Genomic DNA, 17,196 nt, shown 5'->3' with positions numbered 1-17,196 from the left:
TGCTTGATATATGGTGATCTTAACATTTTTACTTTTTCAAAAAAATTATTTCCATTTTAATATGCATGCACATACGCTTCTAGTTACTTCCTCCGCAATAACGTAACTTTCATAAACAATTTATATTAATTGTTGGTATGGTTCTTGGCAATATCGTAACCCAACATGGCCTTACTAAGACCAGGCACCACGTCAAAAATTTAATGTACTCAATGTATGATAAATTTAATACATACAACGTAGAGGGAATCTAATACACTGATTGTAGGATAAATTCTATATACAGAGCATGGAAAGAATTCAATGCACCCAGTGTATAGTTAATTGCAATACACTTATGATAAGGATGGGGCCAATTAAATTACAGATACGTTTCTACACCTTATGAAGAACCTTTAAATGAGACAGATATACCAGCCCAAATATGACAACAATAAGCCATAATTGGTCTGATATTAAATTTATAGAGATAGAGAATAGCCTTTTTTAATTGAACTTAAAGCATCGACGTACAACAATTCGGTAGAAATATATCAGAAAAATCGATAAGATCAAAATAAGACTAATTAAGTAGAAATATCCCGTGCTATACAATAATACCCCCTCTATCTATCTATCTATCTATCTATCTATCTATCTATCTATCTATCTATCTATCTATCTATCTATCTATCTATCTAAAATAAGATTACCTGGTGTCTCTCGCAGGTCTTTTTTTTTTTTTTTTTTACATTTATTGTTTTTCTCTTGTCAAATTGTTTTCCGATTTAGGAATCCGAGCATAATTTTGTTATAACACGTTAGCGGATTTTACATATATCAGCAACCGTTACGTAATCTTAAAAATAAAATTTAAATGACTCAGTGAATTTTTTAATCATTGATATCGCAAAACAAATTATTGCATAAACTGACACGCCTCGCTTTCATTGTACGGGAGATTGGTATCAGCTATCACTAAGATAGTGTTCGAACAATTTCGTTTGCTCTGACCAATGGTGCAAAATACTTTCTTTGCCCTCACGTTCATAACAAAAGGATTTTTGGAGTTTATTAAAGTGCATTTTAGAAACAGCATACTTGTTATGTTTTTGTTTACAAAAGCGATTAAGCGGAAGCAGAAGTACTACAAGTATCAGCAGCGTTTATAGACGGCCACGACAGCAGCAGCTTGCGGGTTATGATTTTGAATCTGTGCTTAGTTTCTAAGCTCGGCGCTGATTGGTGCAAACGTTTAGCTTCTTTTCTGTCTTGACCAATCAGATTATATCTTCATACTCAGATAATTGAACTGATAAAATCATTTACGTTGCGCGGAACAAACCTAAACTTCTTTCTTGAACACCCTTCTGTAGCTGAATAAGCCTATTTTCGATCTACATTGTCAGTTGCAGACGTTGCAGGTGAAGGTCAGTGCATCGAGCTGGTTGTTTGTTGAATTTTGTTGACTGGCCTCCCTAAATAGTCTTTTGGTCTCCACCAATTCCAGAATTCAGTATGGCATCCACCGACGCACTTTGACAATGTAACATGCACATACATACCTACATAAACAAATAGACACAATTTGACTTCCACCCATGTGTATGTAAAAACATACTTTTATTATATATGAACTGTTTTATCTTCTTTACAAACAGGACTTTCCAACCTCTTGACTTCGCTAGTACTCATGAACATTTTTTTATTTACCCCTTTCTCTTCCATTCTCTTTAATTAAACCAAAAAACGAAGACAACTCAATACATTGTTGTGAATATCAGAAATGGAGTTTATCACTCTTTTTTCTAAAAAAATCAATATAATTTATTTATGACGATGACATTTTAAGCAAAACCGCATCCGTTGAGCCACGGTCAATGACTAAAAACAAAATTGAAACTCTGAACAACAATTTTTACATAGAGATTGTGCATTTATTATTCCGAAAATACATTAAAACGTGGTTATAAAAAGATAAAAAATTACTAATGTCCATGAAGTCCGTGTCCACCCAAAAAGCCATGACCATGAAGACCATTTCCCATCATTCCATAGCCACCAAATCCCCCGTGTCCATAGCCACCATATCCTCCATGTCCGAAGCCATCGAACCCACCGTGTCCGATGCCGCCATATCCACCGTGTCCGAAACCACCGAATCCACCGTGTCCGTAGCCACCGAATCCATGTCCATAGCCACCGAATCCATGTCCATAGCCACCGAATCCATGTCCGTAACCACCAAATCCTCCGTGACCAAATCCACCATGTCCATAACCACCAAACCCACCATGTCCGTAGCCACCAAATCCACCGTAACCACCATGGGTAGAAGCAGCAGCAGCAGCGGCGACGGCGGCGTGGTGATGATGAGCATCATCATGTTCAGCATGTGCCGCATGTCCGGCATGGCCGGCGTATTCTTGGTGCACTCCATCGGCCTCACCGTGGTGTTCTTCGGCGTGTTCATGCAATCCGTAACCATGCGCAAGATCATGAGCTCTGTCGTGGTGTTCAACGTGGTGGGCATCAAGTAATCCATGTTCAGCGTGTCCAGCTGCAACAGCATGCGCATCGTGATGGGCAGCTCCTCCTTCTTCTGCTGCGTGCATTGCCTCATGATGGTCGCTACCATAGTGCTGACCGTTCACCATGACCATGGCGAATGCCAAGAAGGCGGCAAGAATGAAACACTTCATGGTGATCGAAACAGACAAAACTGAGCGGACAAATCTGAAAAAAAGGAGAAAAATATGTTAAATTAGATTTTCCAATTTCATTGGCTGAGGCTGATATACACATTTATCAAATGTAATACGTTTATCATAGAGATAAGACATTTCGTTATTGTAAAAAGCAAGATTAAAAAATAAGACAAACGCGCTACACAAAATGAATTATACATCCCTTAAATGAGACGTTACATATATCTGAATTCTAAAATATGACTGACATATTGTTATATGTAAGATACATTAAAAAATTAGATTGACATAATGTAATAAATTAGATATATTCTAAAATGTGATTGATAAAATATTATAAATTAGATATATTCTAAAATGTGATTGAAATAATATTAAAAATTAGCTATCGTCTAAAATTTTATTGACGTCATGTGAAAAATTACATATATTCTGAAATGTGATTGACATAGTGTTATAAATTAGATATATTTTAAAATTTTATTGACATAATGTGAAAAATTAGATATATTCTAAAATCCGACTGACATGATGTTACATATTAGCTACATTTTAAAGTCCGACTGATATAATGATTATAATGATGAGATAATAATTAGTTACATTCTAAAAATAAGACTGACCTTACTTTATTTATTGTTGAATAAAAATCGTGAGTGCTGTTTCCTGAAAATGCAGGACGATAAGCAAAACGACAAAACAAAAATATAATTGAAATGCAGAAAATTCTGTGTAGCTTAATTGCCATACATATTTTCATTACTTACTACCAAGCCCTACTCACGTATTGAAATAAATATTGAAAAATCGATGCATAAAATATTATATATTTTCATAAAAAATCGATGTGGATAAATTAAACAACAACAACAACAACAACAACAACAACAACAACAACAACAACAATAATAATGTTAAAGAACAGCCGCCTGTTCTTATAAGTGAGTAATATGAGATGGGATAGCTGAGTATTTAAACTTGCGAAGCTAGATTTGGAATTGAGAATTCCGATCATAAGTTAAAATAAATACAGAATGTTATTGAAAATGGAATGTAGAATTACCATTGTTTAGTTCACATAAAATAGTTAGATATCTGTTTATTGAAAAAGGAATGTAATGATGTAATTTTGTTTCTGTTAAAGAAATGAAATTAAAATAAGGAATTTAAAAACGGACAATGGAAAATATTAAACATATTTGTAAAGTGGGTTAGGAAAATTAGGTTAGAGGAAGCATGTCAGGCCACGAGTATGATATGCACGTGTTCCCTTCTAAAATATAACCCCTATGCAACAATAATAACGATAATAACACACACACACACATGGGATAAACTTTTATTAATGCACATATTTTTTATGTAGCCAAGAATGTAGGAAAATAATATGAGCATAATACGATACAATGCGTAATGTGAATCTTAACAGGCAGACTTAGATTTTTTCATCTTAGATGCAGATTAAATCAGAACATTGTAGGGAGATATGTGCAGGACATAAGATTTTCTTTGTTCATATTGAAATAATTAATGAGAATTCGTAGATCAGTAAATGTAGAATAGTTAAGGTAGCAGGGTCACTTGGTAGATGAAAGCAAAGTAAAATACGGAAGAAAGCGATAAGGACGATCTGATAGAAAGAGGGATAAATAAAGACCTGTCCAGAGATAGGTTGATTTAGAAGTCGATTTCTAAAAGCCTGACAATACATACCAGCATGTCATTACATAAAACAGACTTTAAGCTGATAATGTTGATGACGTTGATAATCATGATGATGATGATGATGATCAATTTTCATGAATTAATTGATACAACTGAATTGAGCCACGCTCTTTAATTCTTTAAGAGGGAAAAGGTACTTCAAATAGATTTCAATGCGTTTATAGTCGTAAAATAAAGTGGCGTCTAACAGTTTAATATCGAAACAGAAAAGCATGTAAAACAATTATAAATCCCGTAGCCACTTAAGTAAATTAATGTATACGGAAGTCAAGATAGTTGAAAATACCGTAACTATGGAAACGTTTATAGCCATCAAACATGGCATGTCCAAAAATGTAAAGGCTATCAGTAGTAGCGAAGTCTATTGCATGTATCGTTGACGAACGCATCGAGTTATTGTTCTGGCACGTTTAACTAATGGTTTCATTGTTAATAAGCAAATCGATTGCAGATTATCTTCAAACGTTAAGTGTAATCACATAGGGTGACATCACAGAAATGACCTCACAGAAATGACCTCACAGAAATGATCTTACAGAAATGTTACTCATGGAATTGTTAAATCACAAAGCATTTCTGTAATCAGACTATATATTTCACATGAAGAAACAGATTGAAACTCAGTCTAACACTTACTATGACAATAACGAGGGAGTGCAGATACTAGCACTGTCTCTTCTGTGATAAATAGGCTATAAACAAAAGAAGATATCTTCTCCCACTAGATTGCGAAGTTCAATGTCTGTCTGATCGTTCCACTAAGTTTCTGTCATGAATGTCTTTGGTATATTGTTGTTATATGATGGGAGACTTTGGTCAACGTCTCATCAGTAGAGGTGTGATCTTGAATAGGTTTTTCACTCATCGGACCTTATAAGTTTCTCTCATGAATATCTTTGTTTTATTGCTGTTCAGTTATATTCTGGGAGATTTTGGTCGTCGACTTATCAGTCGGAGGTATGTTCTTCAAGAGGCTTCACATTCACTGGACTCGGGATTTGTGTCTGTGTGAGATAAATGACTGGATTATTCGTACTATTGTTCTCAAGATAAGAAACTCTGTTCATTGAAGTTTCATTTGGTTTTATGTACACTGAATAAATAAAGAAAAAAATTCTTGGCAAACTCATGCCTATCAACAACTACTTATATAGACTTTACAGAGGGGAATAAATTTGGTGGTTGCAAAGATATTACCAGATATTCAGTAACTAGCATTGATGAAGTAAACATCTGTGCCAAAGTCTTTCGGAAATCGTTTATATGCCAGGAAATATCGTGCGAGAAACGAAATTGCGATTCCAAGATTCAGTTATTAATAATTTTAAATAAAAAAATACAAAACAAGATCAACGATAAATAACAGAGAAGGAATAAAATAAGAACTAAGTGGTTAACGATACGGACTGAAAACCAGGGCGCGCAAGTTCGAATTCTGTTGGTTCCACCGAAATACATTCATCAAACCCACATCTCACTATGTGTTACACCTTCTAGAGAGGATATAAATAAAATAAATAAAATTATAAAGAAAATACTTATGATAAAAGTGGCTAAATAAGGGTAAAAGAGAAAGTATTTTTTAGGAGGATAAAGTGAAAAATAATGCAAACACTTTATAAAAACCATAAAAAAGATTATAAAATATTTATAAATGAATTTATAAAATACTTTATAAAACATTTTATAAAAACTATAAAAAGGATAAAATATTTATAAATGAATTTATTAAATACTTTATAAAACACTTTATAAAAATTATAAAAAAGATTATAAAATATTTATAAATGAATTTATTAAATACTTTATAAAAAACTTTATAAACATTATAAAAAGACGATATAATAATAATTATAGTCAGCTAGAGTCTTCCCTAATTTTCTGCATGGCGCTATGGGAACCGGTAACGAGTCAAAACATTAGCTTCGTTTTTTTTGTTATTCAGTAAATGTATTTTAAAGCGATTTAATGAAATAAAATGTTCCTGTTACAGCAGAGCCACGCAGAAAATTAAGGAAGATACTAACTGACTATAATCAAAGCATGAATCAGAAAGAATTGAAATGCAATCAGAATGAAAATTGCCATATATTAGTGCTGTGTCGTGGAACAACAGTGAAAATAAGAACAATCAAGTCGAGGTTCGGTTAAGGAACAAATGTATTAACAATAATGTACTAAGATAGGAAAGAGTGTATATCTGCTGGGTACTCGGCTAACAGTTGAAGTGCAGTTGCATCTCTCTCACCGGTTTTGGAATTACTAGCGCTATTTATAGGCCAATCGGTGTAAATTCCTCTGTTCAAAGAAGGCCGGTATAACAATTAGAAAAAGCAAACCAAAGAGATTGAGCGTGGAATTGTTAAGCTAGGAAAACCAACGAAAGTTAAAAAAAAAAAATTCAACTGATAATAAAAGAATTTATCAGCGAGTATTAAACGAGTATTAGACTTACCTGTGAGTTGAGATCAGCGATCGCCTAGTGTTGAGTTTGACGAGAGAACCTGCTTTTATACAGATCGGTTGTTTGCGACTCGTTTAGGATGGGCATAGTTCGTATCAGCATTTTGACTTGAGAGGCTAAAACAAATAAATGGGATAAAAACGAGTAAATTGATGACAAATCATTTAAAGTTATGGCAGATTCCAATGATAACTTGAAATCTTACTGACCATTGCGTCCGATGCAGTTGGTGAAGGCGGTGGGCGTGAGAGGTATTAAATCTGCTTGTACGGCAATTCAAGTTCGGGGTTCGTAATGTCAACAGAAAAACCACTTTAAGTTTAACGAGAGTAAAGTTCGTTCTACGCTGAATTGAAGATGGCAATGACATCATCAAAAATGTTTTATTGGTGGGGGTGGGCGTTTACCTTCAATTGTTGTTCTTGTTGTTAGAGTTCTCCGCTAAACTCTTCCAAACTAATCTTACTTGACCGGTCTGAACTCCGTTGCAAAATCAGCAAGAAAAAAGGCGGGTGGTTTGTATATCTTTTATGTTAAAGGTCATTATTTTTCCAAAATATTTTTAATCAGCAAATTATTGAATAGGTTTCATCTTCTTATAAACTTATTTTAACAAAGTAAAGTTCTTAACTTACTTTTCGCTGTTTTCGTAATGTTTCGGAATTTATTGTTTATAAATGTTTTGGGAATTCTCTTTTAAACTCATTTTGTTATCGATTTTTTTTCATTTTCGAATTTACCTTCAATAAGTTTCCAGATTATTTTTCGTATGGGCACTTTTATTGATAGTACACACATAAAACTCTAGTCCCCTTTGAAGTAATTTCCTCCGGCTGCAATGCACTTGTTATACTGTTCCAACAACGTATGGAAGGCCCCATGGAAGTCCTCTTGTGTTGTCGGGTCAATGACGCCCGTCACAGCCGCTTTCATCTCCTTAATTGTCTTATAACGACATCCTCTATAAACTAAGGGAATAACCAAAAGTCACAGGAAGCAAGGTCTGGTGGAGAACTGTGTTGATGCCAATCTTAGTTATATAGTCTGATACAAGAATGGAATTGTGGAGTGGTGCACAAATCTTCCGCATCTTCAGTTCCTCGTAAACAGTTGTGTGCACAGTTCCCACACTGACATCAAACTCTGCACTTATTGTCTCATATACACACAACCATGAAATTCTTTTATTATGCTAATCAACTCTGGTGTTTTGACTTCCTTACTTTTCCGACACCTCTCAGACTTCCTGTTTTCCTTGAATCTCGTATGCCACTCAAAAATTGATGGTCGATTCATGCAAGATGGTTCAAAAGCAGTCTGAAGCATTCCATATGTTTCTGTGGCATTTTTTCAAATTTAAAACAGAATTTTATTGCATATCGTTCTTCTAAAGTGTCCTCACGTCCAGATTGCATTTTTGAAATTTACCAGCTGTGACAATCAGGCTTTAGTAGGGTGTATTTCAATTCCTGCTGTAGCTGTTCATTTGAAACTGAAATCAGAAAAATTTGTCAGTCATCTCATAAAATTTAGAGCAATAAGATACTTTTAAGAGTTTACAACAATTTGAAATGCCTGTACAAAGAAAAGTCTGGAAACTTATTGAATTAATTTCTGTTGATTTTCGGATCACCAAAACGAATTACTAAGTAAAAAGAATAACATTTTCAACACCTTTATTTTTTTGCTTTTATTTATTTTGGATTTTCAATTTCTACCGAGCAGATATCGACAATCTTGTTGAACGTTTAGAATTGATTAAGAACATTATTGATTAATTAATTGTTTTATTTTTATTAAATATTTTAAATAAAACATCCTTGAACTTAGTTGCTGATCTAATATATCTTTTACCAGTATTTTTTAGCCAAAGATTTTCAATTTTAGATCTAATAAATAATTTTTGAGATGAGTATTGATAATTCATATTATTTAAATGAAATTATTCGGACTACTGTTCTCATCTTGAGTGTTATTTTCACAACATTTTGACCGATGTAGCCCCCCGACCTTCTCCAGGTATATCTTGTCGAACGCGGGAATCTTTCCGTTGATCTCGGGAATCCGTACGAAATTTCGAAGAGACATTTCTGCTTGTTTGAGGAATGGTCTCTATACCAAACTCCTATGTCAGTTTTTGGTTTACAAACTTGAAAGTTGATATATAGGATTTTTGGGCCTATGAGAGAAATTTAATTTTGTATTTAACCGGTAAAATAGCTACTAATTAAAAACAAAATGAAAAACAAAAGTGGAACTTGGAAGGCGTAAGTCGACTTAAAGTGCTCTTGTACGCATACACAAATATACATCTATACGTTAAAGTTGGTTACTTTCTTAAAATCTATTTCTTATCCATCTAACAATAGCTCAAACGGTAACCACTAAGACTGGAGCGCTAAATGTTTTGGCTTCAATTCTATCTGATGGCACTTAAGTCACATAGCTTTTTATACCTTTGAAACCACTACTGTATATTGCTTATACTATTATAATCAATAGAGACTTGACTCTATAATAATAATAATGAAATCTGCATAAATTAAAATACACATTAAGCGTATTTTACGACCGGGATACGCCGGGCAACTTGTTAGCATATATAATAGTGACTTGGCTGTATGAGGAACGGTCTCTACCAAACTACTTTGTCAATTTTCGGACTACAGACTTGAAACTTGACATATAGGTGTTTTGAATCTGTAGAACAAAGTCAGTTTGGTATTTCGCCGGTAAAATAACTGCTAACGGGTCAAAATTGAACAAAATTGGAACTTAGAATGAATAAGTTGACTTAAAGTGTTCTTTACGTATGTACAAATATACATTTATATATTCAACTGCGTTATTTTAAAAAAGGTTTTGACAATCATGTGTCCTTAGGTTATATGAGAGCGAATATTTCAGAAGAGCTAAATGTTTTCGTTTCGATTCTAGCTGATTGCACCCAAGTCATATCTTTTTAACTTTTGAAATCATAACCATATATTGGGTACAATATAGTTATATGATAAATTCGAAACCTACCTAAATTAACATATGATATTTAAGCATATTTTACGATCGGGCAACGCCGGGCGTCCTGCTATTTAAGTATAAACAACGTGTGAAAATAAAGTAAGCAAAATAGCTACCAACATTTCATAAACAATGTGTAAACCTACAATGATCGCTAGTACTTTCCTCAAACGCACATTTTCTACGATTTCATTATTAATTTGTTAATGGTTTAAGATATTCTATTCTTCTAATATTTCTTATATAAGCATAGCAATATTCTACGACGAGAGCCCGACTATTGCATTACCTTTAAATTAACAGTTTAATTTTTCTCTGAAAGTTTTTCATTCTTGCTTGAAACTACTAAGCCACACACACACACACACACACACACACACACACACACACACACACACACACACACATATATACGTGTCTGTGTGATCGACAATGATTAAGGAATACTTATAAATATTCGAATATATATTCTAAATAACATGATGGGTAACATGGGCACATTACTAGCTTCGTAAATATTTACATTTAGACGGTTTATCATATAAAAGTCACTTTGTTTGTGTGTGTGTATGTGTGTGTGTGTGTGTGTGTGTGTGTGTGAGTGTGAGTTCTTCCTATCTTTTGTAAATTTCACACGAAGGTAATTTATATTTCTGGCAGTGTTCTTAGATATGTTTTGCACAGGAATTCATTCGATAAGTATCGAAAATCGAAAAAAATCCGATCTAAAAATAGTCTTTCTTCACTTATAGATAAAAAAAGAATTTTTACAGGGAAATATTTTACGTTACACCGGTGTAATGTTAGCCGGTGTAACGTAACATATTTCCCTGTAAAAATACTTCTTTTGGGTTTTTATTACTATACACATAGATTCTAAAAAGATATCAAAAAACAAATATATAACAAATAAATGTCATCAAAGGCAAGATAAAGTACTTTTCTACCTAACTGGATAATTTTTAGTGTTTATACTTAATGTGCCATGTTTATTCAACTTGAAAAACATACACTGCTTACCGATGTATTGGAAAATTTAAAATAACGCCAGACTCTCTGTTGTGTAAAAGTGTTAACTTTGGTCAAATTCTAACTTCCTTCTGTAATTAGATTTTTTTGATTATCCCTCCTTTGGCAAATCTTTTGTGCTTACAGACTAAACTTTTGTATAAACAATATCTCCTGAAGAGTTGTCTAGTTACTTGTAACTGGCCGACCGAAACATGCTCATGAACGTGTAGCGATATATTAATGCTTATGAAAAAAAAAAAAAAAAAAAAAAAAAAAAAAAAATATATATATATATATATATATATATATATAGCGACATATTAATGCTTATGTAAAATATTTAAAAAGTATATATATATGCATTTATTTTTTCTTTTTATTTTTATTCTTTTTTTTACATAGGCATCACCACTTATCAAGGCGAAGAGGCCACTCGAGGATAATGGTTAAAGAGTGTTCAGTAGAAATTGGGCAATATAGTAATCGTTAGTAATGGAAATTCGGTAAATTTGTTAACAAGTGGGACGGCTCGTCAAGAACTTGTTTACGTTAGACTTGAACACAACCATATTGTAGTCAGCTGGAAAGCAGGAAAACGGAAGACAATTCCACAGGCGTGCAGTTCTAAGAAAGAAGCTTTGTTCATGGAATCTACGTTTAGGTTTAGGCACAGATAACGAGTGGGGAGAATTATCGATAGTGTTTTCAGCTAGACGAGTGTATCTTGTGAAAGTTTGGCGAGGGGGTACCATAGACTGAAGCTCAGTCGAACACTTTCCATGAAAATTACGATACAGTAGAGACAAACTCGCAACATGTTTTCTATGAGATAGAGGTTGCAGGGAAGAGAGCAGGATATCTCCTACGAGACTACGAAGTCTATTTTGAACTTTATCAAGGCAGGATAAGTTCTTTCTAGCAGCTCCTACCCAGATGTGGCGTACCTGGCTCTTATATAGATAGAGAATTGCATCAGCAGTGAGATATCTACTGGATCGATAGAAGGATCCCACCATTTTTCCAGCGGCATTGGCAACAGATTTGATGTACGAGTTCCATTTAAGATCAGGAGTAAAGATCAAGCCTAGAAGCTTGTCAAAACTTGAGGCCTCCTCAAAACAAGAGCCATTCATTTCAACTGATTCCAGATGGGGATCAGAACGTTGATGATGTAAAGATAAAAGCTTGGTTTTAGATGCATTAAAAGTAACCAGCCACTCCTTTCCCCATTGTACTACGTGCTCAACATCAGAGGAGAGAGAATCAGAGAGAACTTGGTCGTTTACTGACTTAGATGTGCTACCATAGATTGTAGTGTCATCAGCATAAATTTCTACAAATGATGTAAGGATGTGATTTGGAAGATCATTAATGTAGATCAGGAAAAGAGTTGGGCCCAGGATGGAACCCTGAGTGACCCCTGCATTAATACTGTGAACTTATGATTTTTGCCCATTAACTACTACTATTATGAACCTGTCAGAAAGAAATGATTTAATAACTGAGAAGACATTTCGAGCTATACCATAGATAGAGATCTTGTGAAGTAAACCTTTATGCCATACCCTATCAAAGGCCTTAGCAAGGTCAAGAGCAATTGCTCTAGAAAGGTTTCCTCCGTCGAGAGATTCGCTAACCCTATGAGATATAACTGTAAGCACATCTGCTGTAGATCTAGCAGAACGGAAACCATATTGTGTGTCACTAAGAAGGTTATCTTTGCTTAGATGGTTGATTACTTCTCTATTTAACACAGATTCCAGCAACTTACTCATGACGCACAGGAGACCTATTGGCCTGTACTGAGAGGGGGATGAGCGATCACTTGAATTCTGAAATACAGGGCATACTGATAAGATTTTCCAGGGTGATGGGAAGCAATTCTCCTTAAGACAACGTTTAAACAGTTTTGTAAGTATGGGCGCTAGTTCTGGTTGAAGTTTTTTGAGTACTATAATTGGAATACCGTCAGGGCCGGTTGCTTTACTGGAATCCAGGTTTTTGATTAGCTTGGCAACATCACGTACAGATATATGTATATCACATAGCGTATTTTCTGATACAGGAGCAGATATTCGGGGTTGGCAGCCTTGGTCGCAAAGGGTAGAATTAGCTACAAAGTTCTTGGCAAAGAGTTTGGCTTTGTCTGATCCTGATGAGATTACCTCAGGTCCATTGATGATAGTTAGGGTAGAGCACACGCTTCTGTTCAGGATTCTGTTTGCTATTTGCAAAAACTGGTGGAAACCAAGCCGCTGCTCAGCTACTTTGGTCTTGATGGACTGAGCATACAACTCTCTTGCGTTCTTTATTACTTCCTTACAATAATTGCTGACAGTCCTGAAAGCGGCTTTAGTTTCCATACATCTACTATGTTGGAAGCAATGGAAAAAGTGATTTCTGTGCGTAATGGCAGCAGCACATTCTGGAGAGAACCATGGCTGGCTGTTAGGTTTTTGCTGGAACTTTTTTGAGGGTATGAAACGGTCTATACCTACAATTAATCATTCCGTCAGGTCTGATACTATAGAGGACACATCCTTTTTAAACATAGAACACAGAGGTAGATCCGATATAAATGTACGGAAGCTATCCCAGTCAGCTATAGAGTATCGGTATACAGTACGGTGGAGGGGTACGTCTGGGGACTTATTACATTTCGTTTTTATCTTAACTGATACGACGGAGTGGTCGGAGGATCCTAGAGGAGAATGAACGGAACATGAATATAGCTCAAGGGAAGTTGAGAGAAAAAGGTCTAGTAGACTCGCATACTGGCCGTCATTGTCGGGCATCCGGGTGAGTTCGTGAACAATCTGAGTGAGGTCATAAGCAATGGAGAAATCATGACAGAACCTCCCCCCATCATTGTTTTACATAAGCATTAATATATATATATATATATATATATATATATATATATATATATATATATATATATATACTAGCAGAAGTACCCGTCGTTGACTGGGTTCAAAAACAGCCTACAGAAAATGGACTGTGATTGATGAAAGTATGATAAGTTATGAAAAGGAGGGGGTTGTAAAGAGATAGGTTTTGAGATTAAAACATTTTACCCTGAGCATAATATGATGGAAGTAAAGATAATTTTCTCGAAAATATATTTTTTTATATCAACTTTGTTTCCATTCGTAGCCAAGAGTGATCAACAAAATGATGTTTCCTTACAAAGAGAAAATTTTATATATATATAATAATATAAATATACAAGAAATAAATGTTACCATAGTCAATAAAAGTTACTTTTATGGTAGAAAAGTTCATTGGTTTGTATTTTTAAGTAGTTTGTAAAAAGATTTTTTTTTTTATTTCACGAGCCGGTTTAAAAAATCAAAATGGCAGCGACTTTGAAAAGGAGAGCCTCGTTTTCAATTTGAAGGAGGGACACCTGAGCATTTTCTGTTAACAATTTAAGAGAGTTCCGATAACGTAAGGAATATTTATAAACATATTTTAATGTTTTCCGTTATTTTGTGCTTGAGGAATATTCGATTATGACATATGTAGTTTATATAAAATTCATTTAAGTAGTTATCACTCAAATTTCGGTTCGCTGAAATTATTTCAAGTAAAGAGCATTAAAAACTATTTCAAAACAAAAAATACATGAACTAAACTTTTATTGACTATGGTAACATTTATTTCTTGTATATTTATTTTTTCGGGTAGTCGGTTGTTGGCTCTTCTGCTAAACACTCTTACTAAATAATATCGACGAAATATCGAAAAACAAAGAAACAAAAACAGTTTTGAAAAATAATGAAGCTTTACTTACTTTAGTAAAATAATCCGAAACAGCAAAATGGGATATTAAAATAGTAAACACGTAATTACTTTAATTTTTTAAAGCAAAGAATCGATATAAATATGAATAAGAAGAAAATTGCGCCCTTTTCAAGCAGAGCAGCTTCGTTTCAGTTTTACAGTATTGAACGGTGTAGTATTGCACCGTCGGATTCAGGGTTGTACTATTGTAATGTAAAGAACACGCAGGGTTGTACTAATGTAATGTAAAGAACACGCAGAAAGGGTTGTAATCAACTGAATTCATTCTAGTACACTGACAAAAAAGCTTAAACAGATATATAAATAAAAATAAAAAGGTCATGTAAATGATTTTAAAAAGTAATCACGTGAGCAGAGTTTTTTCCTTCTTTTGACACGATAACAAGTAAGATTCTTATTTTTTATTATTTATCTATTTATCTATTTTCTAAAGAGTGCCACGTGCAAGTGGAGAAAGAATAAAAGTTATGCAAAATTTGTGTTGAGAATTCTCTAAAGTTCCGACTTTTTTTGGCTTTCACTTTAATAAGAACGTGAATTTATTCGACACAATATTATTAAACTAAAACAAATAAATAAAAGCTAACGTGAATTAAGATTAAAGTCAAGGTGTTATTGTGGACCCTCATCCCTTTTAAAAAACTTTGTTAAACTTTGTGACATATTTACATTCTATGGAGGTCAGGCGCGAACGAAAACCCAATAGTTTTATTATACCATATTTTTTCAAACTGAAACATAATTATCAAAGTATACTTACGCAAATAGATATGAAAAGTCTTTGTTGAAGTTTGTGCCATATTTCCATGGAGTACACGCGCGAACGCCAACCCCACAATTTTATTATATCATCCCTATTTAAGTTGAAACATACTTATCAAAGTATTCTTATGTACATCTATATCAAAACACTTGTAAACGTTTTTTTTAAATTTTTTATTTCCATACTTTGGGTGCCAGACGCGAACGCAGACCCCACAATTTTTATGCCAGATCAAACATACCCATTCCTGTGTCTCGATACATCTTCTATCATTATATGTAATCAGTTTTTTTAAAATAGTCAACCATATAGGAGCCTGTTCGTGACCACACACACACACACACACACACACACACACACACACACACACACACACACACACACACACAGACGTTCAGCTTTATATATATATATATATTAATGCTGATTCAGGATTTACCATTCAGTTTGGATATGAAGTTTAATATCCCCCTTTTTTTATTCTGAACCAATATACAATCTCCCTTAATCTATGATTTAAAAACGTTACAATCTTTATTCATGATTTTCTGTTTATTATATTTAGCTAACTGGGTATAAACCATTATATTTTTTTCCGCTGAGGAGATGGGCAAACTTCGAAAATCTATAGGTTAAGGAATTATACTTATGTATTCTTTGTCTTGCATATAATAAAAATTCTAGATTTGAAATTTAACCGTTTCACATCATAAAGTTTAAATTACTAAATTATGATTTTTTACTGTATCTGCTATATTGAGCAATCTTTATTTAACTGGGATTGTCTTTATAAAATATTACAGCAAATAATATTTTGTAAGACCGATAATCACTGGATTTACATACCAGTAGATTTATTGCATTACATTATTTTGAATATATATATATATATATATATATATATATATATATATATATATATATATAAATATATATGTATATATATATATCTTCTATAATATAAAGCTGAATGTGTGTGTGTGTATGTCTGGTCACGAATAGGCTCCTATATGGTTGACTATTTTAAAAAACTGATTGCATATAATGATAGAAGATATATCAAGACACAGGAATGGGTATGTTTGATCCTGCAGAACGGTGGTTCATTAAAATTGTGGGGTCTGCATTCGCGCCTGGTCCACAAAGTATGGAAATAAAAAATAAAAAATTTAAAATAAATATATATATTTAAACTGTGTCAATGGCTTTATTGCAGATTAGTAAAATATCAATATTTCCCTAAATATACGCTAGAAAAAAAAGAAAATTTTACCATCAAAGGGTTGTTTTAAGTGTAGTTATTTCCCTAAATTTTATTCAAATTCATGCTATATTTATGAAATTATGGCATTTTAGTAGCTGGACTCACAGAAGGATTGTCCATCAAAAATCGAAAAATTTAGCCACAGAGCTGGAATGGGATCTAAAAACCTTGACTGCATTCTTGAACAACACGAACACCAAATCCAGAGAAATAAGGGCATCAGATCGTGATATTCGGAAAATTTGTAGGGAAGTCAACCGAAACACAAACAGTACCAGTGCTTTCGTTTTTGCAAAAGCTGGAATCGCGCCAAGATCCAGGCATGCCCGATACAATGTGTTGAATGAGATTGCAAGGAACATCAAACTTCTTCCAATGCCTCCATTGAGCAAACAACATTGGAAAAAACGAATGGCTTTGACACAGAATTACATGAAAATATTTATTTAGGGATGAG

The 17,196-nt window shown here is 33.7% G+C and overlaps 1 protein-coding gene across 1 annotated transcript; it reads right to left on the bottom strand.

The window, feature by feature from the left end:
* Positions 1-1,931: 1,931 nt before the first annotated feature.
* On the bottom strand, positions 1,932-2,712 carry LOC145296253 (uncharacterized). Its single transcript, XM_080142464.1, has one exon. It carries the CDS (start codon positions 2,679-2,681, stop codon positions 1,968-1,970), a length of 714 nt encoding a protein of 237 aa, XP_079998590.1. The 5' UTR covers positions 2,682-2,712; the 3' UTR covers positions 1,932-1,967.
* Between the last annotated feature and the right edge of the window lie 14,484 nt (positions 2,713-17,196).

The sequence above is a fragment of the Euprymna scolopes genome, chromosome 16, assembly GCF_053919585.1.
Source record: "Euprymna scolopes isolate OS-2025 chromosome 16, ASM5391958v1, whole genome shotgun sequence".
NCBI lineage: Eukaryota > Metazoa > Mollusca > Cephalopoda > Sepiida > Sepiolidae > Euprymna > Euprymna scolopes.
This window is presented reverse-complemented; position numbering and strand designations above follow the sequence as displayed.